At 38.4% G+C, this 18,383-nt stretch overlaps 1 protein-coding gene across 4 annotated transcripts in view; it reads right to left on the bottom strand.

The window, feature by feature from the left end:
• The window catches only part of TRPM3 (transient receptor potential cation channel subfamily M member 3), a 417,155-nt gene that overhangs the window by 81,528 nt on the left and 317,244 nt on the right, over window positions 1-18,383 (bottom strand). For all 4 annotated transcript variants that reach the window (XM_017807295.1, XM_017807296.1, XM_017807294.1 and 1 more), the window contains exons 7-8: window positions 16,938-17,112; window positions 6,886-7,009 (exon numbers count right to left, since the gene is read on the bottom strand). In XM_017807295.1, coding sequence (XP_017662784.1) covers window positions 6,886-7,009; window positions 16,938-17,112 — 299 coding nt within the window. The remainder of the gene's footprint in view (window positions 1-6,885; window positions 7,010-16,937; window positions 17,113-18,383) is intronic.

The following is an 18,383-nucleotide window of genomic DNA, read 5'->3' as shown; positions in this document are numbered from 1 at the left end:
TCAATAAAAAAGCCACAAGTTATGAAAAGAAGTTCATCACTGAGATGGCTAGACCTAATGTTCTGTTACTTTAAGAAAACAAGAATTTGTTTCGGTCATTTCCACTGCTATATATACTGAAAAACTATGTCTTGCAAGTCACCACCCTAAAAAATGTTGTCAGCAGGACTTATATGCACACAGATGCCTTCTAATCTGAATTGAAAATGCTGACCTTAGAAGGAAGTATTGTGGGTTTGTTGGGTGGCAACAATATTAAAATCAGGGACTCCTGCTCCATCTTAAACTGCAATATTTAGTTTTTATTTGCAATAAATTTTCAAATAGTCTAATAGGGCATGGATGCCCAGATTGTTTTACTATGGATGATGAAGACACGTCTCTTCTGTATTGAGGTTGACAATGGCATGACAACACACAGAAACCAAGCAGCAAAAATAGGCACAAACCATCAGTTTCCTAGCTGGTTAGCTGGTGAGACTAGGTAGGCAATTCTTGGAAAAGGCAATATCTCACTTAGTGTGAGATATTCCTACAGGACAGTAAATTTGCAGTTACTGCATTATCTACAGAGAACCTGCATGTCACACAGTGAGTTCCTCATCTATGACTGAGATATTATAGCAGTAGCGAATGGGTCTCAGTGCTCCACCTGAAGCCGCAAAAAGAGTAATTATATTTTCTAAGAAAGATAAAAGAAATTATGACTTCCCAGACAAAATAGAGCCAGGAAGTAAGAAGGTTTCTGAACATTATCACGGAAGTTGTAAACTGCATTGAACCCTTCCAATTTCCTGATTGCAAACTTTGGTCTATATTAACTATTCTGGAATTGCTGTGTCACCCAGTACTGTTTTGCCTTCACTTTCTTTACTTGGACAATTGACAGAGCTGTACAATGATTCAGTGTGCATTTCCCAGTATTACCTGTTAATAGTGTAAATGGGCTAATGGATATTTTCATAAGTTTATATTTTTTAGAGGGAAAAAACCCATTCTAAATTTAATTTCTGTAGCTGAAATTTTAACTACAAACTATTTAGGAAGATAGGAAGAGAAAAGATTGGTAAAAAGTTGCTTTAGTGTCTACTAGGTGACTCCATCATATGCACCAAATAAGACAGAAAATATCTCCTTACTGAGTGTAAACAACGAAAGGAATAATGGTCTTCGCAGAAGTGTGCTGTAGATGGCACAGCAGAGGTTCAGGATGGATGAAACAACTGCCTAAATTGTACTCTTCTGCTTCAGTGGTGGGTCTGACAATTTTGTAGTTTCTATTAGCAGAAGCCCTACCTCATCTGATAGAGCTGAAAAGCAGAGTAGGATCTAAAGTTTTTCAAGGGTTCAGTGTAATACAACAGCTATCTATGGGTTTTTTGTTCTGGTGTGTTGTGTTTCGTGTGCATTTTTTTTAATATAGCTCTTTTGCTTATGGAAGTTGTTCTCTGAATTACTGAAATAAAAAAAAAACAAACCTGGTCCTAGGATTAGATTTTATTCTCTATGGAGTCAATGGCAAAGGCCAGCTGACTTCTTGGCAGCTGAAAACTCAAAATATGGTTTGATTTCCTTAGCAAAGGAGAAATCAAGTGAGATTTGCAAAATTAAAATCTATCAATTATATCTTAACACTTACAGATGTAGGACCTAAGTACTAGACTAATCCTGTTTATTTGCATGGAATGGATAGGAGGTTTAACCTTCATCAAAATGAGGAGAGTTGCTACAGTCACTCCTGAAGTGCACTGGCACATCTACTTGGATGCAGAGAACTAATTACCATCAGTACACTTCATGCTGGAAATCTCAGAGTGTTTCCAAGGGAGCTGTTTCAGCAACCAGCAGGCCAGCAGTTACATGATGCTTTCCTGCTCCAAATCTCTATTGCCAAATTATATGCTGTTCACAGCAACTATGCTGCAGGAACTACAGTTGACTTTTACTGTTTGAGAAGTTACCAAGCCCTTTTCCACTGCCTCTATAAGAAAAAAGACAACATCAGTGTAAAAAAATATTAGCCGAAATGATTTTATTGAAGAAAAGTTTCTTAAAAAAAATAGATCTTAATGAACTTTTAACAGTTGGGAAGGGCCAAAGAAAGCAAGTGATAATATGCTGCTAAATTCTTAAAAGTTCACCTGATTTAGCTAATATTTAATTCAGATCACACTGAAATGTATGCTAGTAAACAGCTGCAGGCGGTGTTTAATTAGCATACAAACTCCCTGAGCCTGCACATCCTGCTGTAAAGCACAAGGTTTTTTGCAGCTAGTATGCGATCAAGTCAAACTTTTCCCAGTGTAAACTCTTCCAGAAACATGGACAGGTTTGCTCCAGCCTTTTCGGTCAGAAAACTGAAACCATCAAACAGCAATGGATCATATTTGAAGTCCAAATAGAAAAGAAACTGCTGAATCACTCAGCAGCTTCCCAACTTCCCGTAAGTAACCATTAAGATGAGTCAAAACCCTGCACTAGTGTGGCAGTTTTGGGATTTGACTATTGGCCTTGCAAGACAGCCTGCTCACATACTGTGCATTTTGGGACAATTTGGATCCATCTGTATCGGAAAGAAAAGCACAATAGCAAGCACCTTCGTGATGCAGGTTGTCTTACTCTTAGCTCAGTGCACTCAGCTAAGACTGCATGACACCTTCTTGTTTCAATCTGACAGCACCAGACTCGCAAGTTAACACATTAAGGCATCTGGAATGATCTATTACTATATATATATATACTCAGCAACACAAAGTAGAAGTAAGGTTTACATTATCCTGGAGAAGCCATCATGATTGCTACAGTGACTGTACACTGTGGTACAGGAATAACAGAGAACAGGAGAAGCAAGTAAGAAATATTCATTACCTGCTGACACGAACTAGAGATGGAATTTTACAGTTTCTCTTCCAGCAAGAAACTACTTAAATTTTATCTGTTGTCTCTATGTGTAAATGAGTTCCAGGAATGCATGGGGGTACACAAAAACTTATGCCCACTGACCAGACTTTTCATTCTGCAAGTCCTTCTTGTAATGCAGTGGTAGGTAATGATACTATCAGTTTGCTTAATGCAGTCACCGAACCCTCAAATATTCCAAAGTTAGCAGAAAAAGGTCATGTTAGTAATAAGAAGACAAACTTAACTAGAATGATTTACTGCTAATATTAATGTGGCATTTTATTACTAGGGTGCTAAGATTGGCCCTATTCTGATTCACAGCAATTTCCATTTTCTAATAAATGGATATAAACTTAGGTCTATTCACTCTCAAAACACTATTTTGGAATAATTAATTTTATAACAAATGTCTCTCACTGCAACAAGTGTGGTTGTTTTCAGGAACATAGACCTTTCTGTCTTGCCAAAGTGGACTTTCCCAGTGCCTGCCCAATGAAGCTCCACAGATGGACCCATACAGCTTGTTGGAAAACACATTCTGGCTTCTGAGAAATTCACACTGTGATTTGTGAACAAAGCACTCCAGCAGCATGTCAATCTAAGCTGCAAAATGAAGTACTCTAAAAAGAATAGAGCAGCCTGTATTTGTCAGAAAACTTAGACACCAGAACTACTATCTTTAAGGGAAAATAATAAGGCTAATTTATTTACTAAGCTAGAAATAAATACTCCTTTGCACAGCTGAAAACAGACTTCTGAGCTATCACCCAACTCAATGTGTTTTTCAGGGACAACCTGAAGTGAAGTCTTCTAGCCTGCTACTTGATGGATTTTCTTCCTCTCTTCCACTTGACTCCAGGGTCAAGAGGGGCTCCACTGGGGAATGTCCCTGCCAGACTGAGTTCTCTGGCAGTGCACTCACCTGTTATTTGTATTCTGACATCATCAAAGTAATGAAAATAGAATGAAAGATCAAAACTCACTCTTGAACATTGTGTCATTTTATATATATATATATGTACATTAAAAAATATATGTAACATATAGAGTTCCATCTTATTGTAGCTTTGGGCTAATTGATATGGACTGCAAATGACCTAAGCAAAAAATTCTTCATTTTCTTAAATAATCTCTTTTCTCCATATATATTTTTTTTTAGTGGCAGGAAAAGTATCATAAAATGGGCTGTTTTAGCTTCTCATGTGCTGCTTGCAGGAGATAGGAACATGCAAGAAAAATGTTTGTGGTGCTTTCTGAAAAGAGTATGGACTGGGTTTTACAATTCTACTTCCTGCCTGCTTAACTTTGGTGAGCCTTTATGCTCCTATTCTAGGAATGTCTTGGCATAAACTATTTTTAAGAATTATATGTAAATGTGGCAATACAGAATCTCCATAAATAATATATAAAACACTATCCTACCCTTGCAGTCTACAGTTATATATACATATATATATATTATATACCTGTACAGTCAACTTCTTTTAAAATAGATTTTTATACCATAGACATCGTTAAGCACCTTGGTCTACATACATTTCTGAACATAAACTCTGATGCTTGTAGTGTCAGCTCGATAAGTATATAATTTTATAAAAATTATTCATTAAATTGAGAAGTGAAACTGTCTCTGTCTTGCAAATCTAACAGATCTAGATCTCTTCTATTCTCAGGCCTCACCTTATCATTCAGCTTGTACACTCAGATTTTATTCAACAAACAAACTTAAACAAATAAATGGAACATTACACATAATAATAATAATGCTACCTGGGAATACAATTCAGAGACCATTCCCTAGGAGTGAAATCCAAAATGTCAGAACTTAATAAATCTGATGAAAGGAGTAATTTTTATTATGAATATGCTTTTTCCCTGGCCACCACATTTATTTCAAATTTATAAAACAGATACTAGTCTTTTTACACATTTTAAGCAGGTTGAGTAAGAACAATTATTTAAAAGATAGCTTTTTCTTTCTTTCCAGAGATTAACTTTCATTTTTTTTGCCTCTCCTCATCTGTGATTCAGCTGTATTGATGTACTTTACGAGCACCCTCCTGCCTTTACCCTGTATGCACTCAGTTATTTAGTGGCACACTGTAATATGACTAGGCACTCTCCTGGACTGTCTACTTTGTTCCCTATCAATTCAGCAGCCACAAAATCAGACAGTCAGGCACATTGACCATGAACTTAGGGAAAATAGCCGTGATCAATTTAACTGCTGCTGAGCTCTCCGAGACAATCTTCTGCATCTTCTTTCTATTTGTTGAGGGGTTGATCAAACTAATGATGAAGTGAGTTCATCAAGCACTGTTTTGTCTTACATACAACCAAATCAGAAGGCCAAGCTTGAGAAATGACAAGAACTGGGACAGATGTGGCAACATGAAACATCTGGCTTTGTAGGAAGAATGAAGTGACCGCTCACTCCTGAGAGTACTTCACATCACCAAGGTCATCCTTTTCCTGTAGTTATGCTGTGTTCAGCATCATGAGTACCTGAGTATTATCTTTCTTTTATATATATGTACAAGGCTGTGAAATTTAAAGGACACCATTAGCCTACCAATCACACCTCAGACATAAAATCTTTCTAGCATACACAATGTTAAAATTACCTAAGTACAACTGAGGCGCTTGTTGAGAAACAATTGCTTTAATGCATTCTCTTTACTTATGGTTGGGTTAGTGTTATAAATTCAAATTCAGAACACCTAATCTTGGGCAAAACATCTCCTGGCAAATAACTCTTCACAAGATGAGTAGGTAAAGAATGTCAGTGGTGACAAATGTTGCATATCTGCAAAGAAACTTTTAAAAATTGCACAACCTCACTTGGAATAAAAATCTTGATGTGAATACTGAAGACAAAAACTTCACAGTTAACTTAGCAGTAGCAGGGTTTGTTCAAAGCCTGACAACCATGTCTGGATTTAAATGCCTGGAACAATCCAGAATTGCATTCTTCCAGTCTTGGTAGTAATTCAATGTCTGCCTCTGCTTTGTATCTTTTATTCCTTTCTACATTCCTGTCTTTATGCCTTTCCTCATTCTTGCCTCCCTTCCTCATTCCTTTTTTCTATCTTCTATCATTAAGTATGTTTTTTATATCTGCATGTGGAAGACTGGTTTACAAGTATGTGCTTCTTCTTGTTATTGTAATTATTGTTACTACTGTTATTATTAGTACTATTTTTATTATTTTACATTTACAGAAATGAGCATAAAATAATTAATGCTGTTTCCCTAAGTAGGTATTCATTTCAGGGCATTTTCATCAGCCTGGAATTCCCAGAATCTCTGATGTGAACCAAAAAAAAATCTTAGAAGAAAGATTAAGTTATAAAATTATGTCTATTCAGTCAGTTTGTGAAAAATACACACCTCCCCGAATTAAATCCCACGTTTCTGCAGTGTGATTTTTCTTCAAAAATATTTCTGCAAAAGCAGCCTCAGGGATCTCCCAGAAACTGTTGAAAGATCTTGTGTTCTTCAAGAAAGTACAAATGTGCGTTAAAGGGGATAACCTTGCCACTGCAGAACAGGAGCCTCAGAGACAACCTGTTTTCTTTTCCTGTCACATATCTCCATAATAAAGTAGTAGCCCTACGGATACATGTGCAACTCTACAGCACCTTTAAAATATGATCCCAGTGACAGTAGATAATTATGCCGCCTTCTCTTTTCCATAGTTGATTGAGGTAGAATTCTAGTCATGATATGCCTGAGGATGATTAAAAAGAAGTAATATACAGACCCTACTAACTGGGTTCTATCCTGTCAAAGGAAATGTAGAGGAACTTAGAAAGTTTATATTGTTGTATTAATCACTTTAAATGCAAAAATATGGAACAAAGAAAACAACAGTCAGCATGATATAGTACCATTTTAGAGCCTAGATCACATTGATCAGATTTGTTATATTCTTTTTTAGGGACCTGAACACTTGGTCAAAACAAAGCATTGAGCTCAACATACCAGCTCCTTCTTCTTCATGCACTCCATGAGGATAATGAAGAGGTGCTGTGCCTGGGTTCGGGTGTATGTGAAAGTCTTCTGTATGGTAACTAACAACTGGTCCCTCAAAGACTCGTTGATAAGTCTGAAATTCAAAATGAAAAAATTAAGTAGAAAACTAGACAAGAGAGAACATTGTAACTTCAGACAAGGTTTTTATTCAGGGGTAAGAGTCAAACAACAAATCACTGACGGTTGCTTTGGACAGGTTTGAAGGACGGGAATTGCTGAAACCATCAGAGATAAATTGGAAAACACTAGAAAAACATCTTGGCTGTGCTGAGGTAGCTCATCTCCAAAGTTTTTATATCAGTTCCCACATATTGCATGACAGAAGGTCATTCAAACTATCAGCTCTGTGGGATATCCTAACAAAAACAAGAACCACATTGACAGTCTGGATTTGAGGGAGAGGTGAATTGAAGACTCCTTTCTGTCAGTGAGTTAGCAGAATTCAACTCACAGTTAATTTTATGAAAGTGGGAGCATTTGTATTGTCAGTGTTTTTGATTTTAGCCTGAAAATCCCAACAGTTTCAAGTCACCCTACTGATGCTACATGGGACCAGGTAAGAAATTTCTCTATTCCTTACTCTACTTAAAGAAAACATTTTGTCTTTTTTCATGCTGATCATCTAGGAGCTCAAGAGAACCTATTTTTATATTCTTCCTCAGTGCTAATTTCAGTACTTGCACGAAGTGACCCAACAGCAGAAATAAATAGTAATCTTATATGGAATATTAGTACCTGATCCCTACCTATTGATAACAGTCCTTGGGACTGTTCTGGTTGAAACACTGATGCTCTCAATGTCTAACAAAATAGTGGGCTCTAGTTTAAAATATGTATCCTTTGCTGTAGGAAAGCACTACAATTTTCTCACTTAAAAATTGTAACTGGGTGTTTCAAATTAGCTAAGTTGGAATATTTTATTAGATAAGTCATGGTAGGTCATCTGGTGAAACAAAACTCAGAGAATCTCCATGTCTCATATTTTATGACAGAAGATAAACAAATACTTAGCCCTGAAGCTACTGCACAGAAACACTAGAAGCAGCACAATATCCAAAAGCCATTGTTAGCTTATGGCAGCTGCTTTGGCAGAACAATAACCAAACCCCTGTATTTTTCATACTATTGGTAAAAGTTGCCTGTACTTCTCTGCAGCCAGGAAGCACAAAGGACATTGCAGGATATTCATTATACAATCGAATTTCAAGTATCATTTAATTATCTAGTCTTTATACTTACAGCAAACACGTTGTTAGAAGAGACAACAAATGGGAATGGGAAAGAAGTATAGACACGCATAGGAGAATATAGAAGATCTGGCATATAGAGTGCATATGTTGTCTACTCTCTAAATTTGATTTTAGCTGTAAATATTCCTGTTGAGTAGCAATTCAACTTCACAAAGAAGGCTGTAAGGCATATGTCAATGTGTTTGAATTAAAATGAGTTTACATGGGGTTTTAGACCATAATGTATGGAGCACTGTTCTTTCCATGCTTGACTTCTCCTGTTGTCTTCTACTATATTACAGACTCCTCTTGAGTGATGAGTCTACCTCTGTTCTTCTCCTTTTCATCAAGGCCCTGGATGTGCTATTTCCTGGGATACTGGAAAGGTGGCAACAATGCATCTACGGCCCATACATGAGGTAAGCACTCCTTCCCCATAGCATGACCTGCCTTCTTCACAAAAAGGCAACATATGATGAGTTACAACCTCCAACCCTCTTGGTGGACAGCAATAGAGCTGACAGCAGAGGACTTTCTGAGTGGGAGTTATAAGAAAGATAAACTCACCTCCTGCATAGGAGCAAGGATGTTGCAAGCACATGGGAACATGAAACAAGATGTCAGAGTACAGGTAGAAATGTAGATTCACTCCATGTTAACGAGAATCAGCTTGGAAAGACCGATACCCTGAAAAGCACTAACATGCTTTGAGTTGCAGATTAGTAGGTCATATATGATATAAATTCTGAGTTTAGGCTCTTGGAAAAAAATCTGTTGGAAATTTGCTTTAATCAAGAATGCTGATTTCAAACAAAATGGTGCTATCACTGTATATATAAGTGGTTCAGAACTATGCAACCTTCCATCCTTCAAATGAAGAAAGAAAAAAGAGGTTATTCAAAATGAACACGTTTCCTAAAAACATCAACCGGAGAATCTAAAAAGATTCAAATAAAGCTCTAATTTCCTTTGGAAATTACCTATGGAAGTGAAGTACATGAAAGATTATAAAAAGTATATGAAAAAATATATACGGAATTGAAAGAATCTCAAATTGGAGAATTTCAGAAAACATTTCCAGAGATTCCAGAATGAAAACCATCCTCTTTTCTTATAATAATGTCATTTTCCTTTAAAAATGTGTAGAATCCAAATCTGAAATTTCAATTCAGAAACTGGCTCTCCCTCAGGCTAACACACAGAGCCTTATTAAATGCTTTTCTTTAACATCTCATTGGTCTGCAAATCTACAGCAAACCTGTTCAATGTCTTTGTGAGATGAAAAACTTGAATTGATTTTAATCAGAAACAGAAACAATAAAGGCAATCATTCTGTTAAAACAATCATAGTTTTGTATAAACTGAAATCAGTCATATCAAGACTAAATCACATTTATTCCTTAGGAATCTATAAATGTTAGAAGGTAGCAAATCAAAGTTTCAACTGTGCAACCCAGCTGGGACAAATACAAACTGTGGCATGCTATTAGAGGCTAAATCTATGATGCAAACACTAAATCGAATTTGTGTAAAACAAGTAACTTCAGAGACTACTGTGAGCAAAACGACCGGGACTTGAAGGTCGGATGATGAATTATCTACTATGCAAACACAATCACTTTTCTTACACACACACCTTAAGTACATGTTTTTTCAAATCACAGATTTCTACTTTTAGATTTGGGGAAAGGAGATGGCTCTTTGACTCTAGAACACAGGAGACTCTTGGCCACTAACTTGGGTACAGTATATTCAGGAGCCTCTATCACAGATTATGAACCTAATATGCAGAAGGTTCCATAGGCATAAAATTCCCACTTTACCAGACTCAAGCACCACAATTATGACTTCCATCAGAGTTGGCATTTTTATCATCTTTCTACTAGGCTTCAGTTCCAAAAATATTATGCAACATCCTAATAAAATTCTCTTTGGGACATTTTGATGGCATGATTCCCTGAATTCCATTTACTTTGTCATGGAAAAAATACTGCTGGTAACTTGCTCCTGACTAAATAAAACAGTTTAACCTGTTCTTTTATTTCCTTTCTCATATAGTTCAAAACTGATCATTCATTCCCTAATTACCTAAGACACGCCCATTATCCTACCAATCCAGGTCTAGTCAGCCTTTTTTTTCTTTCCTGGAGCAGCTGGATTGCTGATGGAATATACATACCTACTGTCAAAAATCTCTCATCTAAAGTAGAACTGTACACATTTACATCTATTTTCAGAACAAAAATTTACTCGTAATTGTTGCTAAGAGGTGGAGGTTTGTTTTGTTTGTTTGTTTGTTTTAAGAAAACATTTGTTTTGATACATCAGATTATCGTAATTGAGCTGTATGGCCTTACAGTAAAGTCAGGACCTTGAATTTTAGGAAGAAGAAAAAACCTTGTAGCTGCTCAAGGACTTAGTCAGTAGGACCCCTGAAACTGCCCTCAGTGCAGCAGAACTGCCCTTGCAAATTGCCCTCAGGGAGCAGACCAGAGCTGGCAGATCTTTAGGGACACTTTCCATAGAACATAAGAGCCTGTGATCCCCAGGTGAAAGAAATTGGGCAAGGAAGGCAAGAGACTTTCATGGATGAGTGGAAACCCGCTGGTTAAACTAAAAAGAAGGGAATGCACCGGCAGTGGAAAAAGGTACGGATAACCTGGAGAGAGCATAGGGACACAGCCCAGTCGTGTAGGATGGGGTGAGGAAAGCCAAGGCAAAGATGGAGCTGAACTTGTCAGGGGATGCAAAGAATAAGAATGGCTCTACAGGTGTGTCAGCCAGAAAAGGAAGGTTGAAGAAAGCATTTACCCCACCTGGTAAGCAAGGCTGGCAAACTGGCAACAATGTACGAGGAAAAGGCTGAGGTACTCAACAACTCAACAAAGCCGAGTGCAAAGTCCTTCACCTGGGTTTGGAAAACTCCCAGCGTCAATACAGGCTGGGGGATGAATAGATCAAGAACAGTCCTGTTGAGAAGGATTTGGGGGTGTTGATGGGTGAGAGGCTGGACATGTGCCAGCAATGTGCACTTGCAGCCCACAAAGCCAACCGTATCTTGGCCTGCATCAAAGGCAGAGTGGTCAGCATCAAGAGAGGGGATTCTGTCCCTCTGCTCTGCTCTGGGGTGCTGTGTCCAGCTCTGGGATCAACAGTACAGGAAAGACATGAACCTGCTTGAGCAAGACCAGAGGAAGGCCCCAAAGACGATCAGAGAAACACCTCTCCTATGAGGAAAGGCAGAGAGAGTTGGGGGTGTTCAGCCTGGAGAAGAGAAGGAGAAGACTTCAAGGAGACCTTATTGAAGTTTTTGAGTACATGAAAGGTGTCTGTAGGAAAGATGGGACAAACTTTTTAGCAGTGTGATAGAACAAGAGACAATGTTTTTAAAACTAAGAATGTTGATTTATATGTAAGGATTCATATTCTAAGAAAGAAGATTTTTACAATGGAGATGATAAAACAGTGGAACGAGTAGCCCAGAGATGCGGTAGGTGCCTGGAAACATTCAAGGTCAGGTTGGAGAGGCCTCTGAATAACTTGATCTACTTGAAGATGTCCCTGTACATGGCTGCCGAGTTGGATTAGATGACCTCTAAAGGATGCTGTCCAATCAAAACTATTCTATGATCTTATGAAAGAAAAGGCAATAGAGACAACATAAACAAAGTGACAATCTATTTCTGTCCAAGATATACTGTATGATTAAACAGCAAAGCAAAACTTTCTCCATTGTTTTGTCTTATGCAGAAGACACAAATGACATTATTTTGGCCTACACTCCTGAGAAAGAATTTTTTTTAAAATCCATGCCTAATATTTGAGGAGATAATAGACATTCCACTTAATCTTTCAGACTCATGGCATGTGATTTTGTAGTGAGCACTGGAGACAGTTTGAAAGATCTGGCCCATAGACAGCTGCCTAAATTATGCAGAAGGTACCAATAAATTACTCAGTTTACTACTGAGAATTTTATTTCCTTTTAGTGAAATGTAGCCACCTAGTGCATTCTTAACACTCTGCTCAAGATTCTTCAGACCAAGGCAATACGTGCTCCCTGATATTAAAGTTCTAATAAACTTAAAAAAGCCCACCAGTATTAATTCTACATATATAATATTCATAATGCTAAAACCTCAGTGGGAAACTGCATATGAGCCTTGCCTCCCCTGGGAACTTCAGTGAAAGAGGTGAGATAATGAGACCTCAAAACTGATTTACCCCCAAAGACATCTTTACTTCAAGGTGTGTTTCACCACTCCTTCTAACACTCCTGGTTGTACATCACATACCTGCTGCAAGGCAGCGCAGGCACAGCTCTCTGTTGTGCAGGCAGCCTCCTTCCACTGCAGCCCAGAGAAGTCTTGCTCACAGTTACACAGTGTACTCAAAGACTGCCCTCGGGGAGTGAAATGTTTGCCTTGTCACAAGAAAAGCCTACAATCAGGCCTTAATATAAGGCAAATTCAAGCTTATCTCCTATCTTTTCAAGGATGCATAGGCATTGACAGTGTAAAGGGGTACTGCACCTTGATTGATATAAGAAATTTCTAGTTTCTCTGCTATGTGGAATGTTTTAGGAAGAGTAAATTATGAAGAGGGAAGGCAAGCACATCACAATTCTTTGAAACCCAGTACAAAAGGACCTGTTGGGCAGACATGCAATTGTCCAACACTCTTAAGGATTTCTCTAAAAGGATAGATTGGCACCACACTGGTCAAAACTCAAGCAGAGAGATGTGTTTGTCCTCCTTCACCTCCAGACAGCTGCTTTCTCCCGGAAACAAATTTTCAAATAAACTTTAAAAATCACAGAACTCACAGTAGCGCTTAGTACACACATGCACCCATTCTTATATGTAGAGAAGGAATGAATCCTTGTTGGGCTGCAGTGAGTGAGAATTTAAGACTGCAAAACCAGCACAACAATATCAACACACATGTGAGTTTGTTTCTGCCATTAATGATGTGGGTTTTGAATGATTTAAATTAGATACCCAGTAAGAGCAGTTGGAAGATACACTGTATCTCAGAGAAGACCCTGATTCTGGCCAGCTGCCAGAATTTGACTTTTATCGGTTTTTGACTTTATAGTCTGATTGCACAGTGGACTGCAGAATTAAACTCTGCATGCAATTTGGATGTATGACCTTGATTTAGAGTTTAATAGACACAGTTTTGTATAACCTACTTAGATTCCATCCAAAAGAAAAGTTAGTAGCTAAACTCAGTTAACACAGCAATTATTCGTTATACTCCTGATATTGCTAAGCACTACTCAAATGTAGGTTATGGGGGGAGAAAAGAATAAAATATTTTTCTGATATAAATTATATTGGCATTTCACTTCTGGGTCACTGCATGTTAGACTGATGTTTTCTGAAGCATAGTGAACACACAGAAATTCCCACTAGGTAGCTTTACAAATTTCATAGCTTGTGCATTCTAGGTGCTAGGTGAAAAAAAACAAATAGTTTTGCAGTTTGATAATGTTGCAGTAACCACCTGGAACAGGACCCCCACAGAAAGAAGACCAATAGTAAGGAAAAATAATACCTTTCACAAAGGAATACTTGACCATCTCAGGTAAAAAATGCCTGTTCTGCCTCTATTGATACTATCAATCGCCTTTCTTAAAGATAGGAGTTTGTGATGATGAAATAGAACCATAAAATCATAGAATCATGGAATGGTCTGGGTTGGAATGAACCTATAAAGATCATCTAATTCCAACCCCCCTGCCATGGGCAGGGACACATTTCACTAGGTCATGTTGCTCAAAGCCCAATCTAACCTGGCCAGGAACAATTCCAGGGGTAAGGCATCCACAGCTTCTCTGGGCAACTTCTTTCAGTGCCTCACCACACTCACAGTAAAGAATATCTTCCTTACGCACAATCTAAAGCTGTCTTCTTCCAGTTTAAAGCCATTGTCCCTTGTCCTGTCACCACAGATCCCTGTAAAAAGTCTCTCTCCATCTTCCTTTTAAGTCCCCTTTATATATTGAAATAGATTCGTTCATTCTGTATTTTTTGGCATGATGACATCAAAACACAGACAAGGTTGATGCAAACTGTATACGTACGTAGCAGATAAATGGATAAAATATATTTGAGTAAGGTTATGTGAAATTTGTTATCAGTGAGGTCACTGAAAACAGAGAAAAAAAACTTCTCAAAGATACAATGAAACCTAGCACACTCATATGTATCCTAGATGCAGCACTGGACTGTGCATGAACCTGAATATAAAATAGATCTAGGTATTTGTTAAAAACTGTCTTTTTCCCAGTAGGAGTTCTAGGTTGAGTAAATTAATGAACACATCTACTTTAAAAACACATAACAATAACTGGGCTAGAGCTCAGTGCTTACAGATTTATATTTTATTATTTGCTTAACTCTGTTGTATCTGTGAATACACATGTTCACACAGTCTAATACATACAAAAACAAGTTCCTTACCAGGGAATCTCAACCATAAAATTACAGCAACTACTTCAATAAAAAGCATAAGTCTTAGTTATAAGAATCTGAAGGGGTTTTAATTACTCTTTTATATTTTGTTCTGAAATTATTAAATTTTCCCTTATTTGCTATTTCCAAGCAGCAGACTCTGGGTTCTCCTTCGGGAGCTTTGAGGGGACAAAGTCCATGATCACTGCAGAACACCTGGAAACCCTCTGAGGGTGACTGTGGCTCTCAGGTAAGGATGAGTTTAGGGCAGCCACAAGGCTGCGGGCCAAGAAAGCTTCAGAATTTTCCAATAAGAATGCTTCTACCCTTGATCTATGGTGCCTGCAGCCTTATTTGCAACTCACCCTTTATGAGGGAGGGTCAAGCACTCGTTAACAGGTGCCTGGAAAAGGGTTATCAAAGAATCAGAACAAGAGTACAGCCAAGCTTGTGCAGCAGCTTGTGCAAGAGGATGCAAAGAGGGCCTCAGATGAATTTGATCAAGCATAAATAGTCTCAAGTGTGGTGGTGATATGCTAGAGAGCTATTTTCTCCAGGTATTAGAGTAGCTGTCCCTGTCAGAGTAGAGGCTTTGACGCCAAACAGATGGAGCTTTCAGCAGTAGATGCAGCTCTACAAGTCCTGGGCTGCAGTCTTATTCTTCATGCTAGGAGAGATGGCCTTCTTTACTGTAGGTCTGCTGTCTTGGAGGAGCTGTACCTCCAAGGACAGGAATTACAGAAGAAAGTGAGAAGGCTACCCACCATCAGTAAAGTTGAAAAGGAAATAGGATCTTCTCTGAAATGCAACAGCTTGAAGAGCCCTAGTCCCCAACTGCAATACAGATGCAGGCAGTGTCCACACTTAGTACTTAGGTAAGTGCAACCTCTGTATAAAACAAAGGATAAAAGCTGGTAACTGCTGGCACAAAAAGTATGGCTCCTGCACCACTTAAAAATTTACAACTACAAAACAGGCTGAAGCGGAACCATATGAAAAGGAACTCAAGCAAAGGATCTGTGCCACCTGAATCTATCCTGTGCAAGACCACCAGGAGGAATCACTCACTGATTATAGTGGGCATCTCCCAGCTGTAGGGGACAGAAGAACTCATCTGTTGACCTGGCCTATCAGCTAGAGAGGCTTGCTGCCTATTGGGGAGACTGCTGAAGCTTGTCTAACCCCCTACTGTTTTCCTCGTGGTCACCAATGATACTGTAAGGGGAAACCTGGAGAACAGGTAAAGTGACTGTGGAACCTGGGAGCAGCAGTGAAGGGCATGACTGGTGTTCTCAATCTTGCTGGTCAAAGGAAAGGGCACGAGGAGGAGTACACTTGATATATTATCAAGTACACTTGATAATATAAGTCAGTAGCTTCCTGCAGAGGTGGTGTTACTGACAGGGTTCTGTGACCATGGGACCTATCTGCAAAACAGTGACTGATTGTGAGAGATGAAAACCACCTCACTAAGCAGGGCAAAGTTACCTTTGCTAAAATGGCTGACCTGGTAAGAAGGAGTTTAAAGCAGGAATACTGGGGTAGTGACAGAGATTCCTCAGCAGCCTTATTGGGAGCATGATGCATGGGGTTGATGAGCCTGGACTGATGTGATGGGAAGGGATCACAAAATCAAAAAATATAGGGCTTAAGCAGGTTCACACACATCATCTTTAGGTAAGCAAGGAAGTGTCTACAAGATACAAGCTTTTAGAAAAAGACAGGTTGGGAAGGCAATTTGGACTTGCCCTTTATGTGAGAACAGCTGAAGTGCATGGCCCTCTGCCTTTGGATAGATGAGGAATCAACTGAGATTCTGCAAAGAAAGGCGGGACAGGGCAAAATACAGACCGGCACACAAGCAGTCATGTGTGAGTATAGATAGGTATGCAGAATCATGCTCAGTAGGCAGGACAAATACAAACTAGCTTATATGAACATGTAGGACTAAATGAAGACTGAAGACAGTAGTACATTGTATTACAATGAAAGCATCTCTAAGTTGGTGAAAGTAGTTCCCCATGCCCTTTGACAGAATCCTTTGACCTGCAAATGCAAGACACCAGACATTGTACTTGTCATGGCAAGGAACTATACAAGACAATTTCTATGCGTTTTTTATTATGTAGACTTTTGTTAGTGGTGCTTTAAGTCCTTATTTTGTTTTGTTTTTTTTCTAAATGCCTTCAACATTTCACCCATATCAATGATAGCAGTTTCTTTTCACTACATTGTGAATAATTTCCTGGGCTCTGTCTTACCATCAAATTGAGTCTGTGGATAGAGAAAGAACATACATTAGGAAATTACTTACCCTCCTTCCTCAGAGTATTTGTGCCCAAAAGCAAGGATGTCAGATGCCCTGCCACTGCCATCACATATCACAACGGGTACTGGAGGAGTGTCTCGCAGGTACTCCAGAACAATGGAGATAACGTTAGGACCTCCTTCCACAATAAGGGCCACCACTGGCACCCCTTGACCAATTCCTGGAGTAAAAGAAAGATAGAAACAAAACAAAACAAAACAAAACAAAACAAAACAACCAAGCAACCAAACAAAAAACCATACACACACAAAAAAAAAGAAACCCAAAAAAGAAACAAAAAAATGCAAAACCAGCAAGGCAAACAAACATAACAGACAACAGAAGAAAAAAATATCAGACCAAATAACTGCATTATGACTGTACAGTGTTATGCTAGAGAAAATGGCATTCAGGAAATCAGATATTTTAAGGACAGGAGGGATCAGTGTAGTCATCTTGTCACTTCCAGTGTATAAACCAGTATTTTCTAGAATTATCTTCTGTTTTAAATACAAGAGTTATGTATAAATAGGTCTGATTTTTTTCTTTTAAAGATGAAATATTGGTTTGGAAACATAGAGAAGCTACTGTATTTCTTCCTAACATGTTCATAATCATGATTATACCATGCTTGTAGTCTAGGTTTTGCATGGTATCAGTTTCCCATCACTGGGTCTTCCAATAGCTTTGCTTGTTGTTTTAAAATCAGCTCTATGATATTTTTCTTGCCCTATTTGATCCACTTTGAGGTTGTAGATGGATAGCCCTTTAACCTTCTCTTTGATAGACTGAACACATGCTACACTTGTTTTTCAGTTCTATTAGGTCTCACAGTTTTTCTCTGAATTCTCTCAAAATTTGCAGCACATTCCTTGATTTGCAGACCCCACACTGGGGACACTACTCAGAAAGCTGAACTACTGCTAAACCAAAGGAAAGACATCTTTATTTCAAGCACTTGTGGTGTAATTGTATGTGAGTCCCTTTGCAAAAGTTGCAGTTGCCAGGAAGGTTGTATGGATTTGTTGAAAGCCAGCCTGACACCAGGTTGGTGTTAACATACCTGAAAAAGCTTTTATGGTATTTACTTCTTGACCACTTGAGACTGGGGACATTTAAAAGGACTCAGGTGATAGAAGTAGTTGAACATTTTCTATTAGCATTTTTTTTCTAATAGAAAGGGTGTTTTTCCTTTTAAACTAGCTTTTCCTAAGAAAAAATACACATTTTGCACAAAATTTTGACATTTCACTGGAAAAAAAATAAAAAGAGTGTCTTAGACCATTAATGGTTGGTTTGGGAAAAGCTGCTTGAGGACAGATAGCAGGTGTTAATGTGTCTGCCTAAGTTTTCATTTAGAATGGGTTCGATCCCCAGAAGCAAAGGTAAGCCTGTGAGGCTGGAACATTAAATCTGGTTGCACCCTCTAGAAACATTCACAGATCAAATGAT

Source organism: Lepidothrix coronata, unplaced genomic scaffold, assembly GCF_001604755.1.
Source record: "Lepidothrix coronata isolate B3197 unplaced genomic scaffold, Lepidothrix_coronata-1.0 Scaffold18, whole genome shotgun sequence".
NCBI classification, from domain to species: domain Eukaryota; kingdom Metazoa; phylum Chordata; class Aves; order Passeriformes; family Pipridae; genus Lepidothrix; species Lepidothrix coronata.
This window is presented reverse-complemented; position numbering and strand designations above follow the sequence as displayed.